The following is a 19,238-nucleotide window of genomic DNA, read 5'->3' as shown; positions in this document are numbered from 1 at the left end:
CTAGAGTTGGACATTATTGGTTTCTAGAGTTGGACATTATTGGTTTCTAGAGTTGGACATTATTGGTTTCTAGAGTTGGACATTATTAGTTTCTAGAGTTGGACATTATTGGTTTCTAGAGTTGGACATTATTGGTTTCTAGAGTTGGACATTATTGGTTTCTAGAGTTGGACATTATTAGTTTCTAGAGTTGGACATTATTGGTTTCTAGAGTTGGACATTACTGGTTTCTAGAGTTGGACAATATTGGTTTCTAGAGTTGGACATTATTGGTTTCTAGAGTTGGACATTACTGGTTTCTAGAGTTGGACATTATTGGTTTCTAGAGTTGGACATTAATAGTTTGTAGAGTTGGACATTACTGGTTTCTAGAGTTGGACATTATTGGTTTCTAGAGTTGGACATTATTGGTTTCTAGAGTTGGACATTACTAGTTTCTAGAGTTGGACATTGTTGGTTTCTAGGTTGGACATTATTGGTTTCTAGAGTTGGACATTTAGTTTCTAGAGTTGGACATTGTTGGTTTCTAGAGTTGGACATTATTGGTTTCTAGAGTTGGACATTATTGGTTTCTAGAGTTGGACATTATTAGTTTCTAGAGTTGGACATTATTGGTTTCTAGAGTTGGACATTATTGGTTTCTAGAGTTGGACATTATTGGTTTCTAGAGTTGGACATTATTAGTTTCTAGAGTTGGACATTATTGGTTTCTAGAGTTGGACATTATTAGTTTCTAGAGTTGGACATTATTGGTTTCTAGAGTTGGACATTATTGGTTTCTAGAGTTGGACATTATTGGTTTCTAGAGTTGGACAATATTGGTTTCTAGAGTTGGACATTATTGGTTTCTAGAGTTGGACATTATTAGTTTCTAGAGTTGGACATTACTGGTTTCTAGAGTTGGACATTATTAGTTTCTAGAGTTGGACATTATTGGTTTCTAGAGTTGGACATTATTGGTTTCTAGAGTTGGACATTATTGGTTTCTAGAGTTGGACATTATTGGTTTCTAGAGTTGGACATTATTGGTTTCTAGAGTTGGACAATTGGTTTCTAGAGTTGGACATTATTGGTTTCTAGAGTTGGACATTACTAGTTTCTAGAGTTGGACATTATTAGTTTCTAGAGTTGGACATTATTAGTTTCTAGAGTTGGACATTTAGTTTCTAGAGTTGGACATTATTAGTTTCTAGAGTTGGACATATTGGTTTCTAGAGTTGGACATTATTAGTTTCTAGAGTTGGACATTATTGGTTTCTAGAGTTGGACATTATTGGTTTCTAGAGTTGGACATTATTAGTTTCTAGAGTTGGACATTACTGGTTTCTAGAGTTGGACATTGTTAGTTTCTAGGTTGGACATTATTGGTTTCTAGAGTTGGACATTATTGGTTTCTAGAGTTGGACATTATTGGTTTCTAGAGTTGGACATTACTAGTTTCTAGAGTTGGACATTATTGGTTTCTAGAGTTGGACAATATTGGTTTCTAGAGTTGGACATTATTAGTTTCTAGAGTTGGACATTACTAGTTTCTAGGTTGGACATTATTGGTTTCTAGGTTGGACATTATTGGTTTCTAGAGTTGGACATTATTAGTTTCTAGAGTTGGACATTATTGGTTTCTAGAGTTGGACATTATTGGTTTCTAGAGTTGGACATTATTAGTTTCTAGAGTTGGACATTATTGGTTTCTAGAGTTGGACATTATTAGTTTCTAGAGTTGGACATTATTGGTTTCTGGGTTGGACATTATTTGTTTATAGAGTTGGACATTATTAGTTTCTAGAGTTGGACATTATTAGTTTCTAGAGTTGGACATTACTAGTTTCTAGAGTTGGACAATATTAGTTTCTAGAGTTGGACATTATTAGTTTCTAGAGTTGGACAATAGGTTTCTAGAGTTGGACATTATTAGTTTCTAGAGTTGGACATTGTTAGTTTCTAGAGTTGGACATTATTAGTTTCAAGAGTTGGACATTACTAGTTTCTAGAGTTAGACATTGTTAGTTTCTAGAGTTGGACAATATTAGTTTCTAGAGTTGGACATTATTAGTTTCTAGAGTTGGACATTATTAGTTTCTAGAGTTGGACATTATTAGTTTCTAGAGTTGGACAATTTGGTTTCTAGAGTTGGACATTATTGGTTTCTAGGTTGGACATTATTGGTTTCTAGAGTTGGACATTATTAGTTTCTAGAGTTGGACAATATTAGTTTCTAGAGGTTGGACATTATTGGTTTCTAGAGTTGGACATTATTGGTTTCTAGGTTGGACATTATTGGTTTCTAGAGTTGGACATTATTGGTTTCTAGAGTTGGACATTATTGGTTTCTAGAGTTGGACATTATTGGTTTCTAGAGTTGGACATTACTGGTTTCTGAGTTGGACATTATTAGTTTCTAGAGTTGGACATTATTAGTTTCAAGAGTTGGACATTGCTACTTTCTAGAGTTAGACATTGTTAGTTTCTAGGTTGGACATTATTAGTTTCTAGAGTTGGACATTATTGGTTTCTAGAGTTGGACATTATTAGTTTCTAGAGTTGGACATTATTGGTTTCTAGAGTTGGACATTATTAGTTTCTAGAGTTGGACAATATTAGTTTCTAGAGTTGGACATTATTAGTTTCTAGAGTTGGACATTATTAGTTTCTAGAGTTGGACATTATTAGTTTCTAGAGTTGGACATTATTGGTTTCTAGAGTTGGACATTATTAGTTTCTAGAGTTGGACATTATTGGTTTCTAGGTTGGACATTATTGGTTTCTAGAGTTGGACATTATTGGTTTCTAGAGTTGGACATTACTAGTTTCTAGAGTTGGACATTACTAGTTTCTAGAGTTGGACATTATTAGTTTCTAGAGTTGGACATTATTAGTTTCTAGAGTTGGACATTATTAGTTTCTAGAGTTGGACATTATTAGTTTCTAGAGTTGGACATTATTAGTTTCTAGAGTTGGACATTATTAGTTTCTAGAGTTGGACATTATTAGTTTCTAGAGTTGGACATTATTAGTTTCTAGAGTTGGACATTACTAGTTTCTAGAGTTGGACAATATTAGTTTATAGAGTTGGACATTACTAGTTTCTAGAGTTGGACATTACTAGTTTCTAGAGTTGGACATTATTAGTTTATAGAGTTGGACATTATTAGTTTCTAGAGTTGGACATTATTAGTTTCTAGAGTTGGACATTATTAGTTTCTAGAGTTGGACATTATTAGTTTCTAGAGTTGGACATTACTAGTTTCTAGAGTTGGACATTATTAGTTTCTAGAGTTGGACATTACTAGTTTCTAGAGTTGGACATTGTTAGTTTCTAGAGTTGGACATTATTGGTTTCTAGAGTTGGACATTATTGGTTTCTAGAGTTGGACATTATTGGTTTCTAGAGTTGGACATTATTAGTTTCTAGAGTTGGACATTATTGGTTTCTAGAGTTGGACATTATTGGTTTCTAGAGTTGGACATTATTAGTTTCTAGAGTTGGACATTATTGGTTTCTAGAGTTGGACATTTTCTAGGTTGGACATTGGTTTCTAGAGTTGGACATTACTGGTTTCTAGGTTGGACATTTGGTTTCTAGAGTTGGACAATATTAGTTTCTAGAGTTGGACAATATTAGTTTCTAGAGTTGGACATTATTAGTTTCTAGAGTTGGACATTATTAGTTTCTAGAGTTGGACATTATTAGTTTCTAGGTTGGACATTATTGGTTTCTAGAGGTTGGACATTATTGGTTTCTAGAGTTGGACATTATTGGTTTCTAGAGTTGGACATTATTGGTTTCTAGAGTTGGACATTATTGGTTTCTAGAGTTGGACATTATTGGTTTCTAGAGTTGGACATTATTGGTTTCTAGGTTGGACATTATTGGTTTCTAGAGTTGGACATTATTAGTTTCTAGAGTTGGACATTATTGGTTTCTAGAGTTGGACATTATTGGTTTCTAGAGTTGGACATTATTGGTTTCTAGAGTTGGACATTATTGGTTTCTAGAGGTTGGACATTATTAGTTTCTAGGTTGGACATTATTGGTTTCTAGAGTTGGACATTATTGGTTTCTAGGTTGGACATTATTAGTTTCTAGAGTTGGACATTATTAGTTTCTAGAGTTGGACATTATTGGTTTCTAGAGTTGGACATTATTGGTTTCTAGAGTTGGACATTATTGGTTTCTAGAGTTGGACATTATTAGTTTCTAGGTTGGACATTATTGGTTTCTAGAGTTGGACATTATTGGTTTCTAGAGTTGGACATTATTAGTTTCTAGAGTTGGACATTATTGGTTTCTAGAGTTGGACATTATTGGTTTCTAGAGTTGGACATTATTGGTTTCTAGAGTTGGACATTATTGGTTTCTAGAGTTGGACATTATTGGTTTCTAGGTTGGACATTATTGGTTTCTAGAGTTGGACATTTGGTTTCTAGAGTTGGACATTATTGGTTTCTAGAGTTGGACATTATTGGTTTCTAGAGTTGGACATTATTAGTTTCTAGAGTTGGACAATATTAGTTTCTAGAGTTGGACATTATTAGTTTCTAGAGTTGGACATTATTAGTTTCTAGAGTTGGACTAGGGTTGGACATTGTTGGTTTCTAGAGTTGGACATTATTAGTTTCTAGAGTTGGACATTATTAGTTTCTAGAGTTGGACAACATTAGTTTCTAGATTTGGACAACATTAGTTTATAGAGTTGGACATTACTAGTTTCTAGAGTTGGACAATATTAGTTTATAGAGTTGGACATTACTAGTTTCTAGAGTTGGACATTATTAGTTTCTAGGGGTTGGACATTGTTGGTTTCTAGAGTTGGACATTGGTTTCTAGAGTTGGACATTACTAGTTTCTAGAGTTGGACATTATTAGTTTCTAGAGTTGGACAATATTAGTTTCTAGAGTTGGACATTACTAGTTTCTAGAGTTGGACATTATTAGTTTCTAGAGTTGGACATTATTAGTTTCTAGAGGTTGGACAATATTAGTTTCTAGAGTTGGACATTATTGGTTTCTGGTTGGACATTACTAGTTTCTAGAGTTGGACATTATTGGTTTCTAGAGTTGGACATTTGGTTTCTAGGTTGGACATTATTGGTTTCTAGAGTTGGACATTTGGTTTCTAGAGTTGGACATTATTAGTTTCTAGAGTTGGACATTCTAGGTTGGACATTATTGGTTTCTAGAGTTGGACATTATTGGTTTCTAGAGTTGGACATTATTGGTTTCTAGAGTTGGACATTATTGGTTTCTAGAGTTGGACATTATTGGTTTCTAGAGTTGGACATTATTGGTTTCTAGAGTTGGACATTATTTTCTAGAGTTGGACATGACAATATTGGTTTCTAGGTTGGACATTATTAGTTTCTGGTTGGACATTGGTTTCTAGAGTTGGACATTATTGGTTTCTAGGTTGGACATTATTAGTTTCTGGTTGGATGGTTGGACATTGGTTTCTAGGTTGGACATTATTGTTGGTTTCTAGGTTTCTAGGTTGGACATTATTAGTTTCTAGAGTTGGACATTATTGGTTTCTAGAGTTGGACATTATTGGTTTCTAGAGTTGGACATTATTGGTTTCTAGAGTTGGACATTACTAGTTTCTAGAGTTGGACATTATTGGTTTCTAGAGTTGGACATTATTGGTTTCTAGAGTTGGACATTACTGGTTTCTAGGTTGGACATTATTAGTTTCTAGAGTTGGACATTATTGGTTTCTAGAGTTGGACATTACTAGTTTCTAGGTTGGACATTTGGTTTCTAGGTTGGTTATTGGTTTCTAGGGAGTTTTGGACATTATTGGTTTCTAGAGTTGGACAATATTGGTTTCTAGAGTTGGACATTACTAGTTTCTAGAGTTGGACATTATTGTTTTCTAGAGTTGGACAATATTGGTTTCTAGAGTTGGACATTATTGGTTTCTAGAGTTGGACATTATGGTTGGACATTATTGGTTTCTATTGGACATTATTAGTTTCTAGAGTTGGACATTGGACGTTTCTAGAGTTGGACAATATTAGTTTCTAGAGTTGGACATTATTAGTTTCTAGAGTTGGACATTATTAGTTTCTAGAGTTGGACATTACTAGTTTCTAGAGTTGGACAATATTAGTTTCTAGAGTTGGACATTATTAGTTTCTAGAGTTGGACATTGTTAGTTTCTAGAGTTGGACATGACTAGTTTCTAGAGTTGGACATTGTTAGTTTCTAGAGTTGGACATGACTAGTTTCTAGAGTTGGACATTGTTAGTTTCTAGAGTTGGACAATATTAGTTTCTAGAGTTGGACATTATTAGTTTCTAGAGTTGGACAATGTTAGTTTCTAGAGTTGGACATTATTGGTTTCTAGAGTTGGACATTATTGGTTTCTAGAGTTGGGTTGGACATTAGTTTCTAGAGTTGGACATTATTGGTTTCTAGAGTTGGACATTATTAGTTTCTAGGTTGGACATTATTGGTTTCTAGAGTTGGACATTTTTAGTTTCTAGAGTTGGACATTATTGGTTTCTAGAGTTGGACATTATTGGTTTCTAGAGTTGGACATTATTGGTTTCTAGAGTTGGACAATATTGGTTTCTAGGTTGGACATTACTGGTTTCTAGGTTTGGACAATTAGTTTCTAGAGTTGGACATTATTGGTTTCTAGAGTTGGACATTACTGGTTTCTGAGTTGGACATTATTGGTTTCTAGAGTTGGACATATTGGTTTCTAGAGTTGGACATTATTAGTTTCTAGGTTGGACATTATTAGTTTCTAGAGTTGGACATTATAGTTTCTAGAGTTGGACATTATTGGTTTCTAGAGTTGGACATTATTGGTTTCTAGAGTTGGACATTTGGTTTCTAGAGTTGGACATTATTAGTTTCTAGAGTTGGACATTATTGGTTTCTGAGTTGGACATTGGTAGTTTCTAGGTTGGACATTATGGTTTCTAGAGTTGGACATTATTGGTTTCTAGAGTTGGACATTATTAGTTTCTAGAGTTGGACATTATTGGTTTCTAGAGTTGGACATTATTAGTTTCTAGAGTTGGACATTATTGGTTTCTAGAGTTGGACATTATTGGTTTCTAGAGTTGGACATTATTGGTTTCTAGAGTTGGACATTACTAGTTTCTAGAGTTGGACAATTGTTTCTAGAGTTGGACATTACTGGTTTCTAGAGTTGGACATTATTGGTTTCTAGAGTTGGACATTATTGGTTTCTAGAGTTGGACATTATTGGTTTCTAGAGTTGGACATTATTAGTTTCTAGAGTTGGACATTATTAGTTTCTAGAGTTGGACATTATTAGTTTCTAGAGTTGGACATTATTAGTTTCTAGAGTTGGACATTATTAGTTTCTAGAGTTGGACATTACTAGTTTCTAGAGTTGGACAATATTAGTTTCTAGAGTTGGACATTACTAGTTTCTAGAGTTGGACATTATTAGTTTCTAGAGTTGGACATTACTAGTTTCTAGAGTTGGACATTGTTAGTTTCTAGAGTTGGACATGACTAGTTTCTAGAGTTGGACATTGTTAGTTTCTAGAGTAGGACATTACTAGTTTCTAGAGTTGGACATTGTTAGTTTCTAGAGTTGGACATTATTAGTTTCTAGAGTTGGACATTATTAGTTTCTAGAGTTGGACATTATTAGTTTCTAGAGTTGGACATTATTAGTTTCTAGAGTTGGACATTATTAGTTTCTAGAGTTGGACATTATTAGTTTCTAGAGTTGGACATTATTAGTTTCTAGAGTTGGACATTATTAGTTTCTAGAGTTGGACATTATTAGTTTCTAGAGTTGGACATTATTAGTTTCTAGAGTTGGACAATATTAGTTTCTAGAGTTGGACATTATTAGTTTCTAGAGTTGGACAATATTAGTTTATAGAGTTGGACATTACTAGTTTCTAGAGTTGGACATTACTAGTTTCTAGAGTTGGACAATATTAGTTTATAGAGTTGGACATTATTAGTTTCTAGAGTTGGACATTGTTAGTTTCTAGAGTTGGACATGACTAGTTTCTAGAGTTGGACATTGTTAGTTTCTAGAGTTGGACATTGTTAGTTTCTAGAGTTGGACATTATTAGTTTCTAGAGTTGGACATTATTAGTTTCTAGAGTTGGACATTATTAGTTTCTAGAGTTGGACATTATTAGTTTCTAGAGTTGGACAATATTAGTTTCTAGAGTTGGACATTATTAGTTTCTAGAGTTGGACATTACTAGTTTCTAGAGTTGGACAATATTAGTTTATAGAGTTGGACATTATTAGTTTCTAGAGTTGGACATTACTAGTTTCTAGAGTTGGACATTGTTAGTTTCTAGAGTTGGACAATATTAGTTTCTAGAGTTGGACATTACTAGTTTCTAGAGTTGGACATTATTAGTTTCTAGAGTTGGACATTACTAGTTTCTAGAGTTGGACATTACTAGTTTCTAGAGTTGGACATTACTAGTTTCTAGAGTTGGACATTATTAGTTTCTAGAGTTGGACATTATTAGTTTCAAGAGTTGGACATTACTAGTTTCTAGAGTTAGACATTGTTAGTTTCTAGAGTTGGACAATATTAGTTTCTAGAGTTGGACAATGTTAGTTTCTAGAGTTGGACATTATTAGTTTCTAGAGTTGGACAATGTTAGTTTCTAGAGTTGGACAATATTAGTTTCTAGAGTTGGACAATATTAGTTTCTAGAGTTGGACATTATTAGTTTCTAGAGTTGGACAACATTAGTTTCTAGAGTTGGACATTATTAGTTTCTAGAGTTGGACATTATTAGTTTCTAGAGTTGGACATTATTAGTTTCTAGAGTTGGACATTAGTTTCTAGAGTTGGACATTATTAGTTTCTAGAGTTGGACAATATTAGTTTCTAGAGTTGGACATTACTAGTTTCTAGAGTTGGACATTACTAGTTTCTAGAGTTGGACATTATTAGTTTCTAGAGTTGGACATTATTAGTTTCTAGAGTTGGACATTAGTTTCTAGAGTTGGACATTATTAGTTTCTAGAGTTGGACATTATTAGTTTCTAGAGTTGGACATTATTAGTTTCTAGAGTTGGACATTATTAGTTTCTAGAGTTGGACAATATTAGTTTCTAGAGTTGGACATTATTAGTTTCTAGAGTTGGACAATGTTAGTTTCTAGAGTTGGACATTATTAGTTTCAAGAGTTGGACATTACTAGTTTCTAGAGTTAGACATTACTAGTTTCTAGAGTTGGACATTATTAGTTTCTAGAGTTGGACATTATTGGTTTCTAGAGGTTGGACATTACTGTTTCTAGAGTTGGACATTGTTGGTTTCTAGAGTTGGACATTATTGGTTTCTAGAGTTGGACATTGTTAGTTTCTAGAGTTGGACATTATTAGTTTCTAGTGTTGGACAATATTAGTTTCTAGAGTTGGACATTATTAGTTTCTAGAGTTGGACATTATTAGTTTCTAGAGTTGGACATTGTTAGTTTCTAGAGTTGGACATTGTTAGTTTCTAGAGTAGGACATTACTAGTTTCTAGAGTTGGACATTGTTAGTTTCTAGAGTTGGACATTATTAGTTTCTAGAGTTGGACATTGTTAGTTTCTAGAGTTGGACATTACTAGTTTCTAGAGTTGGACATTGTTAGTTTCTAGAGTTGGACATTGTTAGTTTCTAGAGTTGGACATTGTTAGCAGGACGGAGCGTGTCCTCAGGGAGGAAACATTCTGAACAGCAGGTCAGGGTTCAGTGTCGTGGGTCTTACTCTTCATCCTGCCCCCCCCTCTTATTCTACTTCCTGTTCAGCTCCAGGAAAACTTCTTTCAGACAATCGTATCAACACACACACACACACATACATCTGTCTATATATACAGATATATACATATATATCTGTATATATATATATCTGTATATATATACAGATATATATATGTATATATCTGTATAAGTATACGTGTAGATGTATACGTATATATACACAGGGGTGCACATAACTGGTACGCAGGTAGGCATTGGGCTAACCCCAAAAAAAAAAAAAAAAAAAAATAAAAAAAATAAAAAAAAAAAAAAATAAAAAAAAAAAAAAAAAAAAAAAAAAAAAAAAAAAAAAAAAAAAAAAAAAAAATTAAATAAAAAAATAAAAAAAAAAAAAAAAAAAAAAAAAAAAAAAAAAAAAAAAAAAAAAAAAAAAAAAAAAAAAAAAAAAAAAAAAAAAAAAAAAAAAAAAAAAAAAAAAAAAAAAAAAAAAAAAAAAAAAAAAAAAAAAAAAAAAAAAAAAAAAAAAAAAAAAAAAAAAAAAAAAAAAAAAAAAAAAAAAAAAAAAAAAAAAAAAAAAAAAAAAAAAAAAAAAAAAAAAAAAAAAAAAAAAAAAAAAAAAAAAAAAAAAAAAAAAAAAAAAAAAAAAAAAAAAAAAAAAAAAAAAAAAAAAAAAAAAAAAAAAAAAAAAAAAAAAAAAAAAAAAAAAAAAAAAAAAAAAAAAAAAAAAAAAAAAAAAAAAAAAAAAAAAAAAAAAAAAAAAAAAAAAAAAAAAAAAAAAAAAAAAAAAAAAAAAAAAAAAAAAAAAAAAAAAAAAAAAAAAAAAAAAAAAAAAAAAAAAAAAAAAAAAAAAAAAAAAAAAAAAAAAAAAAAAAAAAAAAAAAAAAAAAAAAAAAAAAAAAAAAAAAAAAAAAAAAAAAAAAAAAAAAAAAAAAAAAAAAAAAAAAAAAAAAAAAAAAAAAAAAAAAAAAAAAAAAAAAAAAAAAAAAAAAAAAAAAAAAAAAAAAAAAAAAAAAAAAAAAAAAAAAAAAAAAAAAAAAAAAAAAAAAAAAAAAAAAAAAAAAAAAAAAAAAAAAAAAAAAAAAAAAAAAAAAAAAAAAAAAAAAAAAAAAAAAAAAAAAAAAAAAAAAAAAAAAAAAAAAAAAAAAAAAAAAAAAAAAAAAAAAAAAAAAAAAAAAAAAAAAAAAAAAAAAAAAAAAAAAAAAAAAAAAAAAAAAAAAAAAAAAAAAAAAAAAAAAAAAAAAAAAAAAAAAAAAAAAAAAAAAAAAAAAAAAAAAAAAAAAAAAAAAAAAAAAAAAAAAAAAAAAAAAAAAAAAAAAAAAAAAAAAAAAAAAAAAAAAAAAAAAAAAAAAAAAAAAAAAAAAAAAAAAAAAAAAAAAAAAAAAAAAAAAAAAAAAAAAAAAAAAAAAAAAAAAAAAAAAAAAAAAAAAAAAAAAAAAAAAAAAAAAAAAAAAAAAAAAAAAAAAAAAAAAAAAAAAAAAAAAAAAAAAAAAAAAAAAAAAAAAAAAAAAAAAAAAAAAAAAAAAAAAAAAAAAAAAAAAAAAAAAAAAAAAAAAAAAAAAAAAAAAAAAAAAAAAAAAAAAAAAAAAAAAAAAAAAAAAAAAAAAAAAAAAAAAAAAAAAAAAAAAAAAAAAAAAAAAAAAAAAAAAAAAAAAAAAAAAAAAAAAAAAAAAAAAAAAAAAAAAAAAAAAAAAAAAAAAAAAAAAAAAAAAAAAAAAAAAAAAAAAAAAAAAAAAAAAAAAAAAAAAAAAAAAAAAAAAAAAAAAAAAAAAAAAAAAAAAAAAAAAAAAAAAAAAAAAAAAAAAAAAAAAAAAAAAAAAAAAAAAAAAAAAAAAAAAAAAAAAAAAAAAAAAAAAAAAAAAAAAAAAAAAAAAAAAAAAAAAACAATTTTGTCAGAGCCCATATTTTTAAAATTATAAGTTAGTGAATTATTTAATAAAATGCCCCGTTTTCCTTGTTCAGAGGCGGTGGTCGTTGGCCGGGTTCAGGTGAACCATTGGGTAAGTGGTTTTGGGCTCATGCCCTGGTTTTTGGGTCCTGGATGGATGGTATTGGGGGATGGCCCGGGCCCATTTGGGAATAGGTTTTCCCCCGCTGGTTTCAGGGGCCCCGGATTCTCCCACCCTTTCTAGAGTTGGACATTATTGGAACTTACAGAGTTGGACAATGTTAGTTTCTAGGGATTTGGACAATATTGGTTTCTAGAGTTGGACATTATTAGTTTCTAGAGTTGGACAATATTAGTTTCTAGAGTTGGACAATGTTAGTTTCTAGAGTTGGACAATATTAGTTTCTAGAGTTGGACAATGTTAGTTTCTAGAGTTGGACAATATTAGTTTCTAGAGTTGGACAATGTGGTTTTTAGAGTTGGACATTATTGGTTTCTAAGGTTGGACATTTGCTAGTTTCTAGAGTTGGACATTACTAGTTTCTAGAGGTTGGACATTGTTGGTTTTAGGTTGGACATGACTGGTTTCTAGAGTTGGACATTGTTGTTGGTTTCTGGGAGTTGGACATGACTAGTTTCTAGAGTTGGACATTGTTAGTTTCTAGAGTAGGACATTTACTGGTTTCTAGGTTGGACATTATTCGTTTCTAGAGTTGCACAACATTAGTTTCTAGAGTTGGACGTTATTGGTTCAAAGGGTTGGACATTACTAGTTTCTAGAGTTAGACATTGTTGTTAGTTTCTAGGTTGGACGTACTAGTTTCTGGGTTGGACTGTTAGTTTATAGAGTTGGACATGGCTAGTTTACGGTTGGACAGTATTGGTTTTCGGTTGGACAATGTTGGTTTTAAGTAGGACGTTACTAGTTTCTAGAGTTGGACATTTACTAGTTTCTAGAGTTGGACATTACTAGTTTCTACAGAGTTGGACATTGTTGGTTTCTGGGGGTTGGACATTGTTAGCAGGACGGAGCGTGTCCTCAGGGAGGAAACATTCTGAACAGCAGGTCAGGGGACTGAGGTGTCGTGGGTCTTACTCTTGTCCTGCCCCTCTTGGCTACTTCCTGTTCAGCTCCAGGAGAAACTAACAGACAATCAATATCCTTTTTACACACACATACATCTGTCTATATATACAGATATATACATATATATCTGTATATATATATATCTGTATATATATACAGATATATATATGTATATATCTGTATAAGTATACGTGTAGATGTATACGTATATATACACAGGGGTGCACATAACTAGTGCATGAGTGGGCATTGGGCTACCCCCAGTCAACAACTCTTCTCGGCTCAGAGCTCCGATATATATATATATATGTATATGTATAAGTATACGTGTATATGTATACTTATATAAAATGACCCCCCGCCCTTCTGTCTTGTCTCAGACCCGGTCGGTCCGGCTCGGCTTGTGGTCCAGGTTCAGGCTCAGAACCAGTCTGCGGTCCACAGTGGTTCTCCGGGTCTGCAGGTGTCCTGGTCTCGTTCTGCAGGTCACGTGGACTGGTATGACGTGACTCTGGAGGACTCCGGCTCCGGGACCACCTTTAGGACCAGAATCAAGGATTCTGCAATCCGCCGGTCTGGTTTCAGCTCTCTGGTCCCCGGGACTTCATACACCATCAGCGTCGTGGCTTCAGCCGGCAACAAGACCGCCCCCCCTGTCCACCGGAGGGCCTCGACAGGTGAGACCAACCTGGACACTCGGACTCCTGTGGTCCTCCAGAGGGACCACATGACACATACACCACCTGCCTCTGTCCTCTAGACATACACCACCTGCCTCTGTCCTCCAGACATAAACCACCTGCCTCTGTCCTCTAGACATACACCACCTGTCTCTGTCCTCTAGACATACACCACCTGCCTCTGTCCTCCAGACGCAAGCCTGTGTCTAGACACCAAACCACCTGTCTAGACGCAGCCTGCCCTCTGTCCTCTAGACATACACCACCTGTCTCTGTCCTAGACATAAACCACCTGTCTCTGAACACTTAAACCACCTGCCTCGCCACTCTAGACACCACCACCTGTCTCATACTCCAGACTTACACACCTGTCTCTGTCCTCTGGGCACTTAACCTGTCTCTAGCCACCAAACTACCTGTCTCTAGACATACACCACCTGTCTCTGTCCTCTAGACCCTTACCTGTCTCTGGAGCCTTTACCACCTGTCTCTGTCCTCTAGCACTTAAACCTACCTGCCTCTGTCCTCTGGGCATAAAACGGCCTGTCTGAGACGCTTACACCACCACCTACCTCTGTCCTCTAGACACCAAGCCACCTGTCTCTGTCCTCCAGACATACACCACCTGCCTCTGTCCTCTAGACATAAACCACCTGTCTCTAGACATACACCACCTGCCTCTGTCCTCTAGACATAAACCACCTGTCTCTAGACATACACCACCTGTCTCTGTCCTCCAGACATACACTACCTGCCTCTGTCCTCTAGACATAAACCACCTGTCTCTAGACATAAACCACCTGTCTCGAGAAATACACCACCTGTCTCTGTCCTCTAGACATAAACCACCTGTCTCTAGACATACACCACCTGCCTCTGTCCTCTAGACATACACCACCTGTCTCTGTCTTCTAGACATAAACCACCTGTCTCTGTCCTCTAGACATAAACCACCTGTCTCTAGACATACACCACCTGTCTCTGTCCTCCAGACATACACCACCTGCCTCTGTCCTCTAGACATAAACCACCTGTCTCTAGACATAAACCACCTGTCTCTAGACATACACCACCTGCCTCTGTCCTCTAGACATAAACCACCTGTCTCTAGACATACACCACCTGCCTCTGTCCTCTAGACATAAACCACCTGTCTCTAAACATACACCACCTGTCTCTGTCCTCTAGACATAAACCACCTGTCTCTGTCCTCCAGACATACACCACCTGCCTCTGTCCTCTAGACATAAACCACCTGTCTCTAGACATAAATCACCTGTCTCTAGACATAAACCACCTGCCTCTGTCCTCTAGACATACACCACCTGTCTCTGTCCTCTAGACATACACCACCTGCCTCTGTCCTCTAGACATAAACCACCTGTCTCTAGACATAAACCACCTGCCTCTGTCCTCTAGACATAAACCACCTGCCTCTGTCCTCTAGACGCCCACCACCTGTCTCTGTCTCTGAACCTTACTGCCTGCCTCTGTCCCTCAAGACATGGAAGCCACCTGCCTCTGGAGACATACACCTGCCTCTGTCACCACAGACGCCGACCACCTGTCTCTAGACATACACCACCTGCCTCTGTCCTCTAGACATAAACCACCTAATATAAGACATACCTGCCTCTGTCCCTCTAGACACTGACACTGTCTCTAAACATACACCACCTGTCTCTGTCCTCTAGACATAAACCACCTGCCTCTGTCCTCCAGACATATACCACCTGTCTCTGTCCTCCAGACATACACCACCTGCCTCTGTCCTCTAGACATAAACCACCTGTCTCTAGACATAAACCACCTGCCTCTGTCCTGTAGACATACACCACCTAACCTACTCTGTTTGCAGCCTCTGTCCTCCTGGGCACTAAACCTGTCTCTAGACACCATTACCTGCCTCTGTCCTCTAGACATAAACCACCTGCCTCTGTCCTCTAGACATACACCACCTGTCTCTGTCCTCTAGACATACACCACCTGCCTCTGTCCTCTAGACATAAACCACCTGCCTCTGTCCTCTAGACATAAACCACCTGCCTCTGTCCTCTAGACATACACCACCTGTCTCTGTCCTCTAGACCTTCCACCTGCTCCAAGACTGTGCCTGCCTCTAGACATACACCACCTGCCTCTGTCCTCTAGACATAAACCACCTGTCTCTAGACATACACCACCTGCCTCTGTCCTCTAGACATACACCACCTGCCTCTTTCCTCTAGACACTTGACCTGCCTCTGTCACCAGACATACACACACTTGACTCTGTCCTCTGAGCCTTAAACCACCTGTCTCTGGTGCCACCACCTGCCTCTGTCCTCTAGACATACACCACCTGCCTCTTTCCTCTAGACATAAACCACCTGCCTCTGTCCTCCAGACATACACCACTTGCCTCTGTCCTCTAGACATAAACCACCTGCCTCTAGACGCCGTCACCTGTATAAATCATAGACGCTTGCCACCTGTCTCTGGCCTCCTAGGCCTTAAACCACCTGTCTCTGTCCTCTAGACATACACCACCTGTCTCTGTCCTCTAGACATACACCACCTGTCTCTAGACATAAACCACCTGCCTCTGTCCTCCAGACATACACCACCTGCCTCTGTCCTCTAGACATAAACCACCTGTCTCTAGACATAAACCACCTGCCTCTGTCCTCTAGACATACACCACCTGTCTCTAGACATACACCACCTGTCTCTGTCCTCTAGACATAAACCACCTGTCTCTAGACATAAACCACCTGTCTCTAGACATAAACCTGCCTCTGTCCTCTAGACCTTTACCTCCTCACTCAGACATACACCAACTGCCTCTGTCCTCCAGACATACACCACCTGCCTCTGTCCTCCAGACATAAACCACCTGTCTCTGTCCTCCAGCACCATCGTCTGTCCACAACCTCCAGGTGGCGTCTTTGTCCTCAGACCGGCTCTATGTGTCCTGGCGGGGCGGACCGGGCCGAGCTGAGCGCTTCAGGGTTCTGCTGACGGACCCGGACCGGGTTTTGTGGAAGAACATCTCTGTGCCGAACACCGAGACCTCCGCCGAGCTGGACGGGCTGCGACCCGGCACCCTGTACGCCGTCACCGTGGAAACGGAGGCTGTCGGCCTGACAAGCCGCGCCTCCAAACAGGCCGTCACAGGTAGATATTATGGGATGACCGGACAGGTAGAAGCTCCGTCTCTAGTCTTTGTTTTAAGGATAGTTCCTCGTAGCGTCTCAGCCTATAGTCTTTGTTCTAACGATAGTTCCCCATAGCGTCTCAGTCTATAGTCTTTGTTTTAAGGATAGTTCCCCGTAGCGTCTCAGTCTCTAGTCTTTGTTTTAAGGATAGTTCCCCATAGCGTCTCAGTCTATAGTCTTTGTTCTAATGATAGTTCCCCGTAGTGTCTCAGTCTCTAGTCTTTGTTCTAACGATAGTTCCCCGTAGCGTCTCAGTCTATAGTCTTTGTTTTAAGGATAGTTCCCCGTAGTGTCTCAGTCTCTAGTCTTTGTTTTAAGGATAGTTCCCCTCAGTGTCTCAGTCTATAGTCTTTGTTTTAACGATAGTTCCCCGTAGTGTCTCAGTCTATAGTAATGGTTCTAACGATAGTTCTTATTAAATCTAATTATATGGTCTTTCTTTTTAAGGATAGTTCCCCTCAGTGTCTCAGTCCATAGTCTTTATTTTAACGATAGTTCCCCGTAGCGTCTCAGTCTATAGTCTTTGTTTGAAGGATAGTTCCCTGTAGCGTCTCAGTCTATAGTCTTTGTTTTAAGGATAGTTCCCCGTAGCGTCTCAGTCTATAGTCTTTGTTTTAAGGATAGTTCCCCTCAATTAATACTCAGTCTATAGTCTTTGTTTTAAGGATAGTTCCCCTCAGTGTCTCAGTCCATAGTCTTTGTTTTAAGGATAGTTCCCCTCAGTGTCTCAGTCCATAGTCTTTGTTTTAAGGATAGTTCCCCATAGTGTCTCAGTCTCTAGTCTTTGTTTTAAGGATAGTTCCCCATAGTGTCTCAGTCTCTAGTCTTTGTTTTAAGGATAGTTCCCCTCAGTGTCCTGGGTCCTGAATATTTTGTTTTAAAAATAGTTCCCCTCAGTGTCTCAGTCTATAGTCTTTGTTTTAAGGATAGTTCCCCGTAGCGTCTCAGTCTCTAGTCTTTGTTTTAAGGATAGTTCCCCGTAGTGTCTCAGTCTCTAGTCTTTGTTTTAAGGATAGTTCCCCGTAGTGTCTCAGTCTCTAGTCTTTGTTTTGGAGGATGGTTCCCATTAGTGTCTCAGTCTCTAGTCTTTGTTTTAAGGATAGTTCCCCGTAGTGTCTCAGTCTCTAGTCTTTGTTTGGGATGGTTCCCGTGGCGTCTCAGTCTCTGCACGTGCTTTGTTTGGGATGGTTCCCTCAGTGTCTCAGTCCACTTGGTCTTTGTTTTAAGGATGGTTCCCTGGTGTCTCAGTCCATAGTCTTTGTTTTAAGGATAGTTCCCCGTAGTGTCTCAGTCTATAGTCTTTGTTTTAAGGATAGTTCCCCGTAGTGTCTCAGTCTCTAGTCTTTGTTTTAAGGATAGTTCCTCTCAGTGTCTCAGTCCATAGTCTTTGTTTTAAGGATAGTTCCCCGAAGTGTCTCAGTCCATAGTTGTAAGTATATATTGAAGGCCTGCTCTGATATATTGCATATCTATATCATTTAAACCCCACTCCCAGTCCCAGCACTGGTCTCAGATCTGAGGTTGGACAACAACGGCAGCTCTGACCGTCTGCAGGCCTCCTGGGTGTCCCCTGTTGGCGGCATGGACGTCTATCTGGCGACTTTGTCGGCTTTGGGTTTGCCCACACAGGAGCGCCGTCTCCATCCCAACATCACCCGACTGGTATTTGGCGGTCTGACCCCCGGTCGCAGCTACCAGCTGTGTATCAGGACAACCGCCGGAGGACAAAGCTCAGAGACCCGGACCAGCGGGAGGACAGGTACAACCAAGAGGACATCTTTACTTTTAGTTTCATACGGAAGTCTCAGGCTATTGTCTTTGCTCTAGCCATAGTTCCCTATAGGGTCCAAGTCTATGGTCTTTGTTTTAATGATAGTTCCCTGTAGTGTCTTAGTCTCTAGTCTTTGTTCTAACGATAGTTCCCTGTCGTGTCTCAGTCCCTCTGCCGGTGCCGTCTCTCTCCATGACGCCCCTCAGTGACGGCAGTACCCTGAGGCTCAGCTGGACGCCCCCCAGAGGAGACTGGGAGAAGTTCAGTGTCCTTCTGAGGGACGGCTTGACGGTCCTGATGAACCAGAGCGTCAGTAAACCGAGCCGACTTCACCTCTTCTCCATCCCCGGTCTGGTGCCGGGTCGACTCTATGGGGCAGAGGTCACGGTTCACAGTGGCATTCTGGGTAACACGGCTCACTGCCAGGGGCAACTGGGTGAGTTCACCTTCAATTAAATCAGCTTAATTTGTGTTCCTTGGGCTTTTTACAATCTGTACACATAGACATCCCTGACCTTTGACCTTTGACCTCACATCCGATAAGTAACAACTCCCAAAAAAGAAAACAACTTTTTACAGGAGAAAAGGGGAAGAAACCTTCAGGAGAACAACAGAGAAGGATCAATAGATGTCATGTGACTCGATGAACACTAGATGTCATGTGACCAGATGAACAATAGATGTCATGCTTGACCAGATGAACAGTAGATGTCACATGTGACTAGATGATCAATAGATGTCATGTGACAGATGATCAATAGATAATAATACGTGAGTGAACAATAGATGTCATGTGACTAGATGATCAATAGATGTCAATGACTTCGATGAACAATGATGTCATGTGACCAGATGTGAACAATAGATGTGACCAGATGAACAATAGATGTCATGTGACC

General features: G+C 36.4%; 1 protein-coding gene across 1 annotated transcript; it reads left to right on the top strand.

Annotated features, from left to right (window-relative positions):
* The first annotated feature begins 12,459 nt into the window (after positions 1 to 12,459).
* On the top strand, positions 12,460 to 18,795 carry LOC130194896 (receptor-type tyrosine-protein phosphatase beta-like). Its single transcript, XM_056416106.1, has 5 exons — positions 12,460 to 12,481; positions 13,072 to 13,368; positions 16,264 to 16,527; positions 18,064 to 18,327; positions 18,506 to 18,795. Exons 1-5 carry the CDS (start codon positions 12,460 to 12,462, stop codon positions 18,793 to 18,795), a joined length of 1,137 nt encoding a protein of 378 aa, XP_056272081.1.
* The last annotated feature ends 443 nt before the right edge of the window (positions 18,796 to 19,238 follow it).

This window comes from Pseudoliparis swirei, chromosome 6 (assembly GCF_029220125.1).
Source record: "Pseudoliparis swirei isolate HS2019 ecotype Mariana Trench chromosome 6, NWPU_hadal_v1, whole genome shotgun sequence".
Taxonomy (NCBI): domain Eukaryota; kingdom Metazoa; phylum Chordata; class Actinopteri; order Perciformes; family Liparidae; genus Pseudoliparis; species Pseudoliparis swirei.
The sequence above is the reverse complement of the archived record's forward strand: the minus strand, read 5'-3'. Positions and strand labels throughout refer to the sequence as shown.

Bases quoted from the DNA above. Each gene is read 5' to 3' on its own strand.
- LOC130194896 (XM_056416106.1), top strand. From the start codon at position 12,460: ATGGCTAGTTTACGGTTGGACA. The intron at 13,369-16,263 runs GTGAGACCAACC...TCTGTCCTCCAG, and splicing joins CCACCGGAGGGCCTCGACAG to CACCATCGTCTGTCCACAAC. The intron at 18,328-18,505 runs GTACAACCAAGA...GTCGTGTCTCAG, and splicing joins CCGGACCAGCGGGAGGACAG to TCCCTCTGCCGGTGCCGTCT.